Below are 15,508 nucleotides of genomic sequence, written 5' to 3' on the forward strand. Positions count from 1 at the left end.
CAATTATCCAAGCTCTTCCATCATGTGTTGAGTATTTTAGACATTCCATTAAGTCGCGTTTACACACATGTGGAAGGCAACCGGAGCACCCGGAGGAAACCCACGCCTTCGAGGGGAGTTACCATCAACAACCGGGAGAGATGGAATAGAGATGGAGTTTAATCCGCGTGGCTGTTCTGCCTTCATACCCTGGCGGGCCAGGAGAAACCGGAGAACCCGGAGCAGAGCCACGTGAAACAGGGAAAGAACATGCTAAAGAGACGCCACGGTGGTAAGATGTTAACTACCTCGCCTGCAATGGAGGAGGTCGTGCATGGGTTCGATGCCGACCCTGACGCCTGCTCTATATTTTGAGTTTGCATGTTCTCCCCGTGGTCGCGTGGATTTTTCGCCGGGGTCCTCCCGACTTTTTTTTTTCTCCCTCCGCATTTATAAGCACACGTTCAGAGTATTTGTCTGCTATAAATTCCCACATGATGATGAGCCTCTTCGTTAAACCACCGTTTGTGGCCGGGTCGATTCTGAAAAAAAAGAGCGGTACAGCTCAGTGGGCCTTAACCTGGTAGAATAAAAAAAAAATTAGCTTAGTTGGAGTTAGACCTCGTAGTCCCTTGGGTCGGGAGAGAGTTTCACGAAGTTGCGTGATCCACCAACCCTCTCCATCACAGTCCTGGATCAGAGGCGTGCATCATCATCATCACCACCACCACCACCGTGAAATGAGCAGATGCAAGTCCACGCGCATGCGTTGCTTTAATCGACGCAATAAAAATGTTAATATGGATGTGTTCTATCACCGGAAGTCAGTGCAATCGTGCATAACGGCAGGGGCCTGCTCGAATCGCCTGACTCTGCAGATTTAGCCGCGCGGCTATACATTAAACCAGGGGCAATTTACACAGGGGCATGTCAGCAGGAGCGACCGCCGTATAACGGCATCGCGGTAGCCCAGCGTCGTAGCATTGGGGAGGTGGGGGAGGGGCTGGAGGGGGCTGGAGGGGGGGGAGGGGGCTGGAGGGGGGGGAGGGGGCTGGAGGGGGCTGGAGGGGCTGGAGGGGGCTGGAGGGGGCTGGGGGGGCTGGAGGGGCTGGAGGGGGCTGGAGGGGGGGGAGGGGCTGGGGGGGCTGGAGGGGGCTGGAGGGGCTGGAGGGGGCTGGAGGGGGGGGGAGGGGCTGGGGGGGCTGGAGGGGGCTGGAGGGGCTAGAGGGGCTGGGGGGGCTGGAGGGGCTGGAGGGGGGGGAGGGGCTGGAGGGGGCTGGAGGGGCTGGAGGGGCTGGAGGGGCTGGAGGGGGGGGAGGGGCTGGGGGGGCTGGAGGGGGCTGGAGGGGCTGGAGGGGCTGGGGGGGCTGGAGGGGCTGGAGGGGCTGGAGGGGCTGGAGGGGGGGAGGGGCTGGGGGGGCTGGAGGGGCTGGAGGGGCTGGAGGGGGCTGGAGGGGGGGGAGGGGCTGGGGGGGCTGGAGGGGGCTGGAGGGGCTGGAGGGGCTGGGGGGGCTGGAGGGGCTGGAGGGGGGGGAGGGGCTGGGGGGGCTGGAGGGGCTGGAGGGGGCTGGAGGGGGCTGGAGGGGCTGGAGGGGGCTGGAGGGGGCTGGAGGGGCTGGAGGGGGCTGGAGGGGCTGGAGGGGCTGGAGGGGGCTGGAGGGGGCTGGAGGGGGCTGGGGGGGCTGGAGGGGCTGGAGGGGGCTGGAGGGGCTGGAGGGGGCTGGAGGGGGGGGAGGGGCTGGAGGGGGCTGGAGGGGCTGGAGGGGGGGGAGGGGCTGGGGGGGCTGGAGAGGGGCTGGAGGGGGCTGAGTTTCCCCGCCCAACCGCTGCTGAAGACTCCCCCCCCGCCCCCTCCCCCCCACCGCTGTCACTCGCCATTCTAACTTGCTTAAGTCGAATTTTTTTAAAATATATATATATAACTTTGTTGAACTTCTTTCGCACCGTACGTGGCCAAACCGTGCTCATCGGAGGTGGCGGGAGTCGACCTCAGCAACATTTACCGTCCGGTAACGCCAGGGGCTTGTGAGAGCCAGAGGCGCGTGCACGCCGGACAGCAGCGTGTGTTCTAGATTTAAAGTTTTCGTGACTGCAAGGATCCAAACTCGTTGGTTCTATTTGTTATTTTATTTTTTTACCTACGTGACATTACCCAACATCAGCGTGTATTGTTGAGACTCATTCCGTTCGCTTGCTGCCATTGACTGCGCCAATCTAGATTTGAAGTTTTCGTGACTGCAGGGATCCATACTCTTTGGTTCTATTGGGTAAAGTCATCACGTAGGTAGAAGAAAAAAATAATAATACAAATATCACGACGTTTCGATCTGCAACACAAAAATGTCGTAATATTTTTTTTTTCTATCTACGTGGCTTTACCGAAAGACCCAAATAATTGTATTTGTATGTCTCAACCCCTGGAACAAGGTCATGCCTCTGGGTGGCAAATGAGCTCTATTGGACGCAGTGCCGGATGATCCTAGTAGCACGTGTAGTGTAGTAGCTACTACACGTGTAGTAGCTACTACACTACACGTGTTGTGTAGTAGCTACTACTACACGTGTAGTGTAGTAGCTACTACACTACACGTGTAGTAGTAGCTACTACTACACGTGTAGTAGTGTACGTGTAGTAGTGTAGTAGTAGCTACTACACTACTTTCGCACCGTACGTGGCCAGTAGTAGCTACTACTACTGGTGTAGTAGCTACTACTACACGTGTAGTGTAGTAGTACACTACACGTGTAGTGTAGTAGTGTACGTGTAGTAGTGTACGTGTAGTAGTGTAGTAGTAGCTACAACACGTGTAATAGTAGCTACTACTACACAGTAGCTACTACTACACGTGTAATAACCACGTGTATACTACACGTGTAGTAGTAGTTACGGGCCCCACACTTTCAAGGGCCCCGCGCTAAATGCTTTCAAGCTATCAATTCCGGTTCAGTGATTCTGCACTTGCTCTATGACTATAGTACTATACCGCCTTCAACTTTCATGAACGACTGGGTGTTTAAGGTTAGCGATTTGTCGTATTACCTGGCTGTATAGCGAGTGAAAATAAATGCAATTACTTTACTATGCAAGTGCAAAAGTTCGTGTTTTATTTAGGGCACCTTTATAGCATTTGCTACAGACCCCGCACTAGCTTCATCCGGCACTGGTTGTACGTGACAGAAGTCCACGGTCGTGTTTGCTTTGTCGAGGCAAGTCCTCCCCGGTTGAAAGATGTTCGTGGTGAAGTATGCACGAAGGTTTGCAGTCGTGCAAAGGCTGTACAGCTCTCCGATGTGTTTCAAGGTTGCAACCGCGTGTCGTCTTATTTAATACAGTGAAACCTTGGATTGCGAGTAACTTGGTCTGCGAGTGTTTTGCAAGACGAGCAATTTTTTTTTAAAATAAATATTAATTTGATAAACGAGCGATGTCTTGCAAAACGAGCAGCACCTGTGCAGGACACGCTTTGTCTGCCGAGCGTCACGTGATCACAACTGAGCCAATGGTTCTTCTCTCTGCGGGATTGTGGGTAATCATCTCCCATGCTCGGTCTCAGTCGGCGTGCTGTGTTGTGACCACGTGTATACTGTTTACTATGGTACTATAGTGTTGTGACCACGTGTATACTGTTTACTACAGTACTATAGTGTTGTGACCACGTGTATAATGTTTACTACAGTACTATAGTGTTGTGACCACGTGTATACTGTTTACTACAGTACTATAGTGTTGTGACCACGTGTATACTGTTTACTACAGTACTATAGTGTTGTGACCACGTGTATACTGTTTACTATAGTACTATAGTGTTGTGACCACGTGTATACTGTTTACTACAGTACTATAGTGTTGTGACCACGTGTATAATGTTTACTACAGTACTATAGTGTTGTGACCACGTGTATACTGTTTATTTCAGTACTGTAGTGTTGTGACCACGTGTATACTGTTTATTTCAGTACTGTAGTGTTGTGACCACGTGTATACTGTTTACTACAGTACTATAGTGTTGTGACCACGTGTGTACTGTTTATTACAGTACTATAGTGTTGTGACCACGTGTATACTGTTTACTACAGTACTATAGTGTTGTGACTACGTGTATACTGTTTACTATAGTACTATAGTGTTGTGACCACGTGTATGCTGTTTACTATAGTACTATAGTGTTCTGACCACGTGTATACTGTTTACTATAGTACTATAGTGTTGTGACCACGTGTATACTGTTTACTACAGTACTATAGTGTTGTAACCACGTGTGTACTGTTTACTACAGTACTGTAGTGTTGTGACCACGTGTATACTGTTTACTACAGTACTATAGTGTTGTGACCACGTGTGTACTGTTTACTACAGTACTGTAGTGTTGTGACCACGTGTATACTGTTTACTACACTACTATAGTGTTGTGACCACGTGTATACTGTTTACTACAGTACTATAGTGTTGTGACCACGTGTGTACTGTTTACTACAGTACTATAGTGTTGTGACCACGTGTATAATGTTTACTACAGTACTATAGTGCTGTGACCACGTGTGTACTGTTTACAACAGTACTATAGTGTTGTGACCACGTGTATACTGTTTACTACAGTACTATAGTGTTGTGACCACGTGTGTACTGTTTACTACAGTACTATAGTGTTGTGACCACGTGTATAATGTTTACTACAGTACTATAGTGCTGTGACCACGTGTGTACTGTTTACAACAGTACTATAGTGTTGTGACCACGTGTATACTGTTTACTACAGTACTATAGTGTTGTGACCACGTGTGTACTGTTTACTACAGTACTGTAGTGTTGTGACCACGTGTATACTGTTTACTACAGTACTATAGTGTTGTGACCACGTGTATACTGTTTACTACAGTACTATAGTGTTGTGACCACGTGTGTACTGTTTACTACAGTACTATAGTGTTGTGACCACGTGTATACTGTTTACTACAGTACTATAGTGTTGTGACCACGTGTGTACTGTTTACAACAGTACTATAGTGTTGTGACCACGTGTATACTGTTTACTACAGTACTATAGTGTTGTGACCACGTGTATACTTTTCGATTTAAAGCTTTCGTGACTGCAATGATTCATCTTCTTTGGTTCTTTCGGTAAAGTCACGTAGAATGAGAATAAAATAATAAATTGATAAAATAAAATAACACAATAATATTCTCACGACGTTTCGGCCACAACACAAGCGGCCTTCATCAGGTGAAGGGACGAGACTGTCTGGTAGGACAGCGCTGGAGTGAAAGAGCCAAGTTCAGATCATGGCCTTTAAGCTGTGTGAGAGGAACAAAGCGCCTTGACAAAGGAATTAGCATATAATTTAGCATTGAAATGGCTGAATGATTAGCTTGTGACTGGTCACAGAAATAGCTATGTTAAAAGTTAAAGCATACACATCCGCAGAGGCACCCCTTGTTAAAGGAATTAGCATCGAATTTAGCATTGAAATAGCTAAGGTAAAGCATACACATCCGCAGAGGCACCCCTTGACAATGGAATTAGCATAGAATTTAGCATTGAAATAGCTGAGTGATTAGCTTGTAACTGCTCACAGAAATAGCTACGTTAAAGTCAGAGCATACACATTCACCGAGGCACTTAGTACAAATCAAACAGGAGAATTTAGCATTGAAATAACTAGGCGAATTTAGCATTGAAATAACTGAGTGATTAGCTAGTGATTGGTCACAGAAATGACTATGTTGAAGTCAAGGCCTACACATCTGAGCTATTCACTACTATATAGTGAACCAATAAAAAACTAAAATATAAATTACCTTAATGTTATCAATAAACTCTATATTCTCCAATCAGCTAAGCTACCAACAATAAGTCGTTATATATCACAATGCTATATGGCGAAAAAATGGGTGGATTCTTACCCTCAACTTTAGCACCACGGATAGCTACGGGCCCCGTTCAGACGGACGAGTTCGTCCATGGTCGGAACAGAGGAGGGGGAGAGAGACAGCTGCGAGGCGCTATTATACTCCATGTTGTAAAACCATACCATTGACCGTGGTGTGAGAGGTATTAAGAGTCAATGCTGGTGAAGGAGCTGCGGTCTGAAGGTCATCGTAAAAATACAATTAATTAAGAACAGAAATGAGGGAGAACTATGAACTCCACGTAGAACAGGGAGAGGGAGAACTACGAACTCCACACAGAACAGGGACGGGGAGAACTACGAACTCCATGTGGAACAGGGAGAGGGAGAACTACGAACTCCACGTAGAACAGGGAGAGGGAGAACTACGAACTCCACGTAGAACAAGGAGAGGGAGAACTACGAACTCCACGTAGAACAGGGAGAGGGAGAACTACGAACTCCACAGAGAACAGGGAGAGGGAGAACTACAAACTCCACACAGAACAGGGAGAGGGATAACTACAAACTCCACACAGAACAGGGACGGGGAGAACTACGAACTCCACGTAGAACAGGGAGAGGGAGAACTAAGAACTCCACATAGAACAGGGAGAGTGAGAACTACCAACTCCACACAGAACAGGGAGAGGGAGAACTACGAACTCCACAGAGAACAGGGAGAGGGAGAACTACGAACTCCACGTAGAACAGGGAGAGGGAGAACTACAAACTCCACACTGAACAGGGAGGGGGAGAACTACGAACTCCATGTGGAACAGGGAGAGGGAGAACTACGAACTCCACGTAGAACAGGGAGAGGGGGAACTACGAACTCCACAGAGAACAGGGAGAGGGAGAACTACGAACTCCACGTAGAACAGGGAGAGGGAGAACAACGAACTCCACGTAGAACAGGGAGAACTACGAACTCCACACAGAACAGGGAGAGGGAGAACTACGAACTCCATGTAGAACAAGGAGAGGGAGAACTACGAACTCCACGTAGAACAGGGACGGTGAGAACGTACGAACTCCACGCAGAGAGGCACCCGAGTCGGCTATCGAACCCAGCCGTCACTTCTCGCCGTGAGGCACGAGTGTCAAGTCGGCATCGGGGGCCCACCTTTGCCGCGTTTCGCTCCACGTGCAGGAATTGCTTAATTTACCTGAAGAAGCTCCGAGCACGTGGAGCGAAAACGTCGGACAACGCGCGCCACAACTCGTTGAGCACATTGGAGGATCGCCGATGTGATTGTTTCTTTTAAGAGCGAGAGATTTATCAAGTTTTTTTTGTGGTCGATTTAAAGCTTTCGTGACTGCAGGGATTCATATTCTTGCTTCTTTCGGTAAAGTCACGTAGAAGGGAAACAATAAAATAATAAAAAATTAAACATAATAAAATAAAATTCTCACGACGTTTCGGCCACAACGCAAGCAGCCGTCCTCAGGTGACAGCTCTGTTTCTTCACCTGAGGACGACTGCTTGCGTTGTGGCCGAAACTTAATGATACTTACTCTTTGGTTCTATTGGGTAAAGTCACGTAGGTGAAAATAAAATAACAAAAAAATCACGACGTTTCGGCCACAACACAAGCGGCCCCCATCAGGTGAAGGGACGAGACCGTCTGGATGGGGGCCGCTTGTGTTGTGGCCGAAAACGTCGTGATTTTTTTTGTTATTTTATTTTCACCTACGTGACTTTACCCAATAGAACCAAAGAGTATGGATCCTAGCAGTCACGAAAGCTTTAAATCTAGAATTAATGATACTTTTTATTTTATAACGTTTTATTTCTTCATTATTTTATTATTTCCCTTCTTCGTGACTTTACCGAAAGCACCAAGAATATGAAGTTCATCAAGTGTCACGCCTCAACCGCGAGTCCACCGTGCTTACAAGGGCTCCCCATTCCGTATTCGTCTATGCGCGCACGGCGACTACAATAACATTCCCTTGAGAATGCTCGCGGCCTGGCTAATTAAATACGTCTGTCGCCAAGTGACAACAATCTCAACACATTCGTCAATAACACTGTGGCCTTCAATAGATAACGGATATTTTTGGGGGGCAAATGCTCCTTCTTCACAGCATATAAATAGAGAGTCGAGAGAGAGAGAGATAAGAGGAAATAATAAGATTGGGCGACTGCGCATTACACCATTATCAGAGCCCCATGATGTATCGTGCAGTCTCCCAACTCGTATCCGTTCCATCTCTCTGGCCTCTCAATCTATTTGCGATAAACTAGGGACATTGCCCGAAACGTCGCCTATTATATAGTTACCTCTTTAAGGCCACAGTGTTATTGACGAATGTGTTGAGTTGTTATCGGTTGTGTTTGCGCACTATTGCCAACGCAGCAGTAGCACCATAAAATACCATCCACTGAATTAACTTTACAACAGAGGGAAGCGATGGCCAGGCCAGGTGTGGTGGCGTCAACGGCAACGGCCATGATGACCTCTTGACCCTTTGGCATGTGTGTACGTTGAACTTCTTTCGCACCGTACGTAGCCAACCGTGCTAATCGGAGGTGCGGGGGAAGGACAACACCACTAAACACAAACACGCAGTTCGAAAGAAATGAGTTTGTCAATCTAGATGATTTAAAAGTGCGGAGCTCCATTCCTAATATCGGAATGAAGAACGTTCCAGACGGCCGCAGAAGCGCATCTGAAAGCGCGCGATGCGGTGGCCGTCTTTGCGACATCGTCTTGCCGTGCGTTGCAGGACCGTCGGAAATGGAATCCAACCGATCTGCTTACAACGAGACGACGCCCAGCAACGGCCTCATCTACATGGCTTGTCCGTTCCGTGACCCGGAGAGCTCCAGGCCCCAGGTGTTCGCCTCCTTCCTCGTCATCTACGCCACGGCCGTGGTGGCCAACCTGCTGCTGTGCCTTGTCATCTACCGCGAGGAGACCCTCCACAAGCCAATGTTCATCCTGCTGGCCAACCTGGCCGCGGGCGACCTCATCGGCAGCACCACGACGCTGCCGAGAATCATGAACGACCTCATGTTCTCCAACTACATCTCCGTCCCCGCCTGCTTCACGCAGATGTTCTTCCTCCATTTTTACATCGGGTTCGAGTGCTTCGTTCTCACCAGCATGGCCGTGGACCGCTACCTCGCCATCTGCCACCCGCTACGTTACCACTCGCTCATGAGCAACACGCGCGCGGCGATGCTCAGCCTCGTGATGGTGCTCGTGATCGCCCTCCTCGTGTTCGGTCTCGTCGGCCTCACGGTCCGCCTGACGTTCTGCAAGCCCCGCGTGGTGTTCATGCCGCACTGCGACCACATGTCGTTCGTGAAGATGGCCTGCGACGACACGTCGGCCAACAACGTCTACGGCATATTCATCACGGTGCTCATCATGGGCTTCGGCCTGGCGCTCATCGTTATGTCGTACGCGTGCATCCTGTACGAATGCTCCAAGTCGAGCGTGCGCAACAGCCAGCAGAAGGCCATCTACACGTGCGTCACGCACCTGTTCGTGCTCGTCATATTCTACTCCTCCACCATGCTGCAGATCGTGCAACACCGCCTCGCGCAGTACAACGTCGTCTCGGACGAGGTGCGCGCCTACCTCATCGTGCTCTTCTACATCGTGCCACCGCCCGCCAACCCCATCATCTACGGCTTGCGCACCGCCGAGATCCGTCACGGCATCGTGAAGCTGTTCCGCAGGAAGATCGAGCCGGCGATGTCGTCGACGCCGGCAGATTTGGGTCGCGCTGCACGTTGACGCTTAGATCCGGTGAATTTGTTTGGAATTTGGAGGTTGGCGCCTGGGTGGTTCAGAATGATGTGCCTGGCAAATAGCCGTGATCCGGGGTTTGGATCCAGATTCCTCGGCCGCCTGTGATTAAAGCCGGGTTTCTCGACTGCGGTTGGTTAATGGTCTCAGCTCGGTCACGAATGAATGTAGAACAAAAATAAATCGCTTTAAATGTGGCTGCCCGGTTTGTGCTGTCACATGGTACAACCAAAACACAACAACGGAGATCTGTACGGCGCGCAACCACGAAACACCTGACGCAGGAACGTAGCAGCTGGTTCGGCACCTAATCAGGGGTTGCAAGTGCAGTGAGTTGATGGTCTCAGCTGGGTCACCACCACCACCACCACCAACAACAACCCATCCATCACACTTAAAAGTTATTTTCTGCACAATTTTAGCTAATGTTCTTCTCTAAGAAAACAATTGCGTTTAATTCATAAAACGTACATCGTTATGACATGTGACAAACATCGCTGTCGGTGGCTGGGTGGCCAGGATGGCCCTAAAGCCGTATAAATAAAAACGGCAACTGAAAACGAGGGATGAATGATAACGTGAGTGGGGGGCGTTCGCGTTGTTCCCGGTGCTGTAGGCGAGGTTTGCCGTTGGGTGTGGTTGGAACAATGCGCGTGAGGATGAGATGCAGGGCTTGATAAACGCTCCAAGCGTGCTTCATGCGCTGATTTAATTTTATGTTCCAGCGGTTACATTCGTTTGTTTAATATACCGTTTTCTATGCTCGACTGACTACACATCATGTCTCCCGTGAGCTCGAGATGTATAATTCGTGCACATGAATCAAGCAGGTTAGGCCAATTCTACCAAAGCAAATGTGATGATTTGCATGGAAAACTACTTCTCATTACGTTAGAGGGATGCGTTAGTAACGTGTTTGGCCATCTGTAAGAGGTTTCGCACGGACACGGGTGCGCTATCATTGCTCACATTACGCTGTACACAACAGAAAAACAAAGATCCCCCATATAGCCTTCAACATTAGTGTCCAAGTGATGTTTAGCGAGCACCTTTTAATGCAGGCACGGCACACGAGGGCATGGGTGGCCAACACCAGGCTTGGCTACCGTTGTCTCCCCAGTGATGATTGTTTACACACTGCACCAGGCGGTAACGTAAGGCTGAGTCGACCTAGTGGAGGGCCCCAGGACCGGTTCAGATATTTGTCACTGATGTTGTGGCTGTGAGGATGACTCGAATGTGGATCACCGGCTTTGTAGGGCAGTGCGCTAACCACCGCTCCAAATTACATGAATTGAGAAGACAATGTGTGTTTCCCAACTGTGGCAAGAAATAATATTTAATTATCATCATTACATTCATGGATTGTCCATAAAAATAAGGCGTAATCATTTATTCAGCGTGTCATTACTATGGGTCAGGGTCACTATGTGCTGAGCGCCTGCGATTATTATTAATATGTTTATGCATGTACGTACGTTGAACTTCTTTCGCACCGTACGTAGCCAACCGTGCTTATCGGAGGTGCGGGGGGAAAGACAACAACACTAAAACACAAAAAACCAATTCTAAAGAAATTAGTGTTCAATCACTAGTAACATTATTGACTAATAAATGCTATTCACTGTATCATTAGTACGACTGTCAGCACAAGGTGTTCGAACGAGGGGCATCGTTGTTAATTCCTGCTCATAATTTCCCGTTCCACCAACCAAAGTATTCACGTGGTTTACAAAGAATATCCACGGTTCGTGAAGTGCAGTCATAGCGCGAAAGCTTTCACGTAAATTCAATTCAAGTAAATTTGCTTTCTTCAACTTATTTACCGTACGACGTGGGCCGGAGCGACTTTGATGCAGTGGTTTTGCGCATTGCGCCAATGAACCCGATGATCCCACGTTCGATTCCTGGCCACGGCAAGCCATGTGATTCCAGTCCTGGGCCCCGCCCTTACAAACCAACACTGATGTCCAGGGTGAAGAATGGTGAAAGCATGCTTCGTGACCGCTGTTTATTAAGGACCACCGCCTCGTATTCACTTTGCATTGCGGCCTTTGACATATGTGGGGGTGGGGGTTTGACCAAATTAGGAAAAAACGTCTCTTCTTGTTATTTGTGTTGCCGACCCTTTGCTCATGACGAACACGGCAGGTGGCTAGGGCGACCACAGGGGTTATCCCCCTCCCCCGCAAACCATATTCACCAGCGCTCGCATTCGAAGCGCCTTTACGGTAAAAATTGCCGAACATAGGCATGGCAAGAAAGCAACGGGGTCGCAGCTAGCGGAGCACGTGGCAGACTGACACAACCAGTGGGCCTGTTTCCTTCGACGTTCAGTCCACCACGTGCTCTGATAGTGGTGGCCTTGCGCTTTCGTGGCTGGAACGTAAATATGAAAAATATTTATACTTTTTTAATTCATTCCAAGATTCGTTGCAGCCCCCGGTGATTATTGTTGGTAACTCAGCAGTATCTTTCCTTCACAGGAATCGTGATGAATGAACGAAACAAAAGCCTCTGTTGTGTTGCCGTTTTCTGGCCGTTTGATTATTTAATCATCTTTAAAGCATTTATTATCCTGATTGCGAGTCGACAGTTTCGTTTAGGGCACACATATCGTATCGCGGGATATATTTAGTACACCTCCTCCCCCCGCCCTCTCCCGTTCAAAATCGAAATCTCCAGATCAGCTCGAGACTTCTGTGTGGCCCCCTCCACTCTGAACCCCTCCCCTCTCCCCGCCGCACCCTCTGAAAATAAATGCCGCTCCTCATCCGCACAGCGGCGTCGAGGCCCTTGTGTAGCCTCTTCCTCCCGATCCTGACCTCTACTGACCCCATTGCTCCAGTTTCTCCCCTTTCAATCATTTTCCTCTCATTTTCCATTCTTTCTCTTCTCTCTTCCCTTTCCTGATTCCTTTTCCACACATTGCGTCATCGACTATACTCCCCTTCCCGCACGTGTTCCATGGGGAAAGGGGGGTGTAAACAAAGTTGCAATTGTAAGTTAAAGAAATGAATGCAGTAAATGAATTTGAAAAAGGATTCAGCTGGTTTACGTTACTGGCACTTGTGATGACAGCGCGGGTTATTGATGCGAGTCCAGGGTGGGTGCTAAATACCGCTTCGCATCGTTAATAAGCCACAAGAACCAGTGCATTGCTCCTAAGCCAAGAGACACTCAAGCACGATGCAGAAACAACAACAACACGTGATATGCCAGAGGGGTGGCGCTTCGATTAGTGCCCTCGACTAACACTTGAAAGTTACGGTATTCAAAATACAAAACTGTAAATGATGAAACAGCCCGCCATCACAGGATCGGCCACCAGGAGAGGGGAAAAGGAAATCGTGGGGAGTGCGTAACGAGGAGACGGTGGGACTCTCATGATCCTGGGTGGTGGTGGTGGTGGCTGGGCGCACGTGGTGCTGGTGGCCAGGTCCACTTGGTGGTAGTGGCTGGGGGCACGTGGTGGTGGATAGGCGCACGTGGTGGTGATGGCTGAATGCACGTCGTGGTGGTGGTGGTGGTAGTGGCTGGAAGTCTGGCGAAACAACCCCCCTACCTCCTCGTTGGTGCTGGACTGCAACGCTGTGGTGAGCAGTGCCATGGGGGGAGAGTCATTTCCGATTGTCCATTCCCCTCATGGCGTTTGTAGCCACCACAGCGGCCAATAGGGGCTCTGGACGTGTGCGAGGGGCTGGTAAGCCCTCCACCTTCAAATAATTACCACTAAACCACGAAACAAATATCAAACAAAGCTTGTGCCGGAGGCCCCGAGGGGACAGGCGTCTATGACGTCTCTTGGCTAAATCCCATTTGGTGGAGCCAGCAGACTGAATCTTTACCCTCGGGGTTCCTCCAGAAACAGCAAAAAGCCACTGCGGGTGGTCACGTGGAATATTCGAATGCTCACTGCAGAGGAGAGGCTGCCACTCCTCTGTCAGGAGCTGGACCGGTACCGCCTGCATCTCTGTGGTATTTAGGAGGCCCGATGGACTGACTCTGGCCCCTGCCACCATGAGGGTTGGATAGTCCTCTACTCGGGGCAGGAGACTACCAAACAATAGGGAGTGCCTCTTCTTCTGAATCAAAATAATGAAGGGGACGTGGGAGCGTAGCGGTGAGGTGTGGGACATTGTAAGCCCCAGGCTACTTTGCGCTCGCCTTCCCATCAACCAGGGGCGAGGAGTGGTGGCCGTGGTTACTTATGTCCCCACCGAAGATAAACATCAGTGGAGGGATGCAGGCAAGGCCTATGCGTCAGATGCCTTCTATGGCATCCTGTCACAGGTGCAAGCTAAAGTGGCCCTTCGGGATAGAGTCATCCTGTTGGGTGATTTTAATCCCCGAGTTGGTCAGGATGCTGGCACCTAGTCTGGAGTGATTGAAAGGCATGGGCCAGATCAGCTCAATAACAACGGTAGGAAGCTGCTAGACTTTTGTGCAACCCATGGGCTTGGAATTACCAACACGCTGTTTCGGAATTGCTGCATCCACACAACATCATGGATGCAAGAACATCTGCTGGACTATATAGTGACTGAACAGTGGATGTGGGCCCATGTCTTTGACACCAGGACCTACCGTGGAGCTGATCTGCCAACTGACCATCGACTTGTCATCTGTAAGATGCGCCTGCCATTCTTCCACTCCCACCCAGGACCTCATTCAAACCCATAATGGCCTGGTCTGAGCTAGCTGATGAAAGTTGCAAGCGAGAATTTCATCGCTTGCAGCTGGGATTGGCAACGTCTCCCACTCCTCCTGATGTCGAGGGGAAAATGGGCGAGTTTAAGGACTGTGGCTCATGCAACTCTAATGGCTGCCTTGGGTACACAGTCTAGACCTCCACAGAGACCCTGGCTGACAAAGGAGGTGTTCAGGCTGGCTGAGAAAGAGCGACAGGCCCACTCTACAGCATCCCACATCAGAGGATGAGGAGGCTTATCGCAGCCTTCGCACGGAGGTTTGGAGAGCCGTGAGGTGCTGCAAGGATGGGTGGTGGTCGCGGGTTGCTGAGGAGATGGAATCTGCCTCAGTGGCTTGGGATAACAAATCACTCTTTAATTCCATCAAAAAAGTAACTTGTAGTGCCACACCTAATACCATCATCAGGGGGAAGAACGGTGATCCAATCTACCACCCCCAAAGAGAAGTTTGCAGATTTGCTGAGCATTTCTATGAGGTCTAAGGGGAGGGGAAATCCCTCAGCATGGAAAACATCATAGGGCGCAGTGGGAATGACCCTGCTGAGGCTGCGGTGCCCCAAATATTAGAAGTAGTCACCCCCTGTGAGTGGCTGTCTGAGGTGCAATCTGTTGAGGAAGTACTGAAGGCGATGCAGAGTCTGAGACCAGAAAAGGCACCAGGCAGAGATGATCTCCCAAGCGAAATTCTGAGAGAGGGTGGCGATTGTGCACAAACTGCCCTACATGACATCATAATAACATCGGTGAAGGATGCGATTCCGGACATGCAATGTCCTGGTGTCTATAAGCTGAGTTGTGTCTGTGGCAGCAGTTACATTGGTGAAATGAAGCGACGTGTCTTAGACCGGGTTCGCGAACACAAAGCGGATTTGAAACACGGCAGAACCAACTCCTCGGCGGTGGCGGATCATTGTTTCAACGCTGTGGGCACACATGACATTGGTTTCTCCGAGACCAAGGTGCTTTGCAAACCCTCGGACCACCATAAGAGATTTGTTCATGAAGCCATCCAGATATACAAACACAGACAAAACTTGAATCCAGAAGATGGATTCAGATTGAGCAATCATTGGAAGGATGTGATAAATCGCGTAAAGTTTTAACTGCTATGATTTTCACTCACCCACCTGTGTGTCTTGTTGTCCGATTACTACAAGTCCATTTACT

General features: G+C 49.5%; 1 protein-coding gene across 1 annotated transcript; it reads left to right on the plus strand.

The window, feature by feature from the left end:
* The first annotated feature begins 7,384 nt into the window (after positions 1 to 7,384).
* On the plus strand, positions 7,385 to 12,533 carry LOC142924825 (olfactory receptor 52K1-like). Its single transcript, XM_076067616.1, has one exon. It carries the CDS (start codon positions 8,508 to 8,510, stop codon positions 9,615 to 9,617), a length of 1,110 nt encoding a protein of 369 aa, XP_075923731.1. The 5' UTR covers positions 7,385 to 8,507; the 3' UTR covers positions 9,618 to 12,533.
* The last annotated feature ends 2,975 nt before the right edge of the window (positions 12,534 to 15,508 follow it).

The sequence above is a fragment of the Petromyzon marinus genome, chromosome 17, assembly GCF_048934315.1.
Source record: "Petromyzon marinus isolate PM22_M1 ecotype Great Lakes invasive population chromosome 17, UKy_Petmar_22M1.pri1.0, whole genome shotgun sequence".
Lineage (NCBI taxonomy): Eukaryota > Metazoa > Chordata > Hyperoartia > Petromyzontiformes > Petromyzontidae > Petromyzon > Petromyzon marinus.

Coding starts and splice junctions, on each gene's coding strand:
- LOC142924825 (XM_076067616.1), top strand. CDS start 8,508: ATGAAGAACGTTCCAGACGGCCGCAGAAGCGCATCTGAAAGCGCGCGA.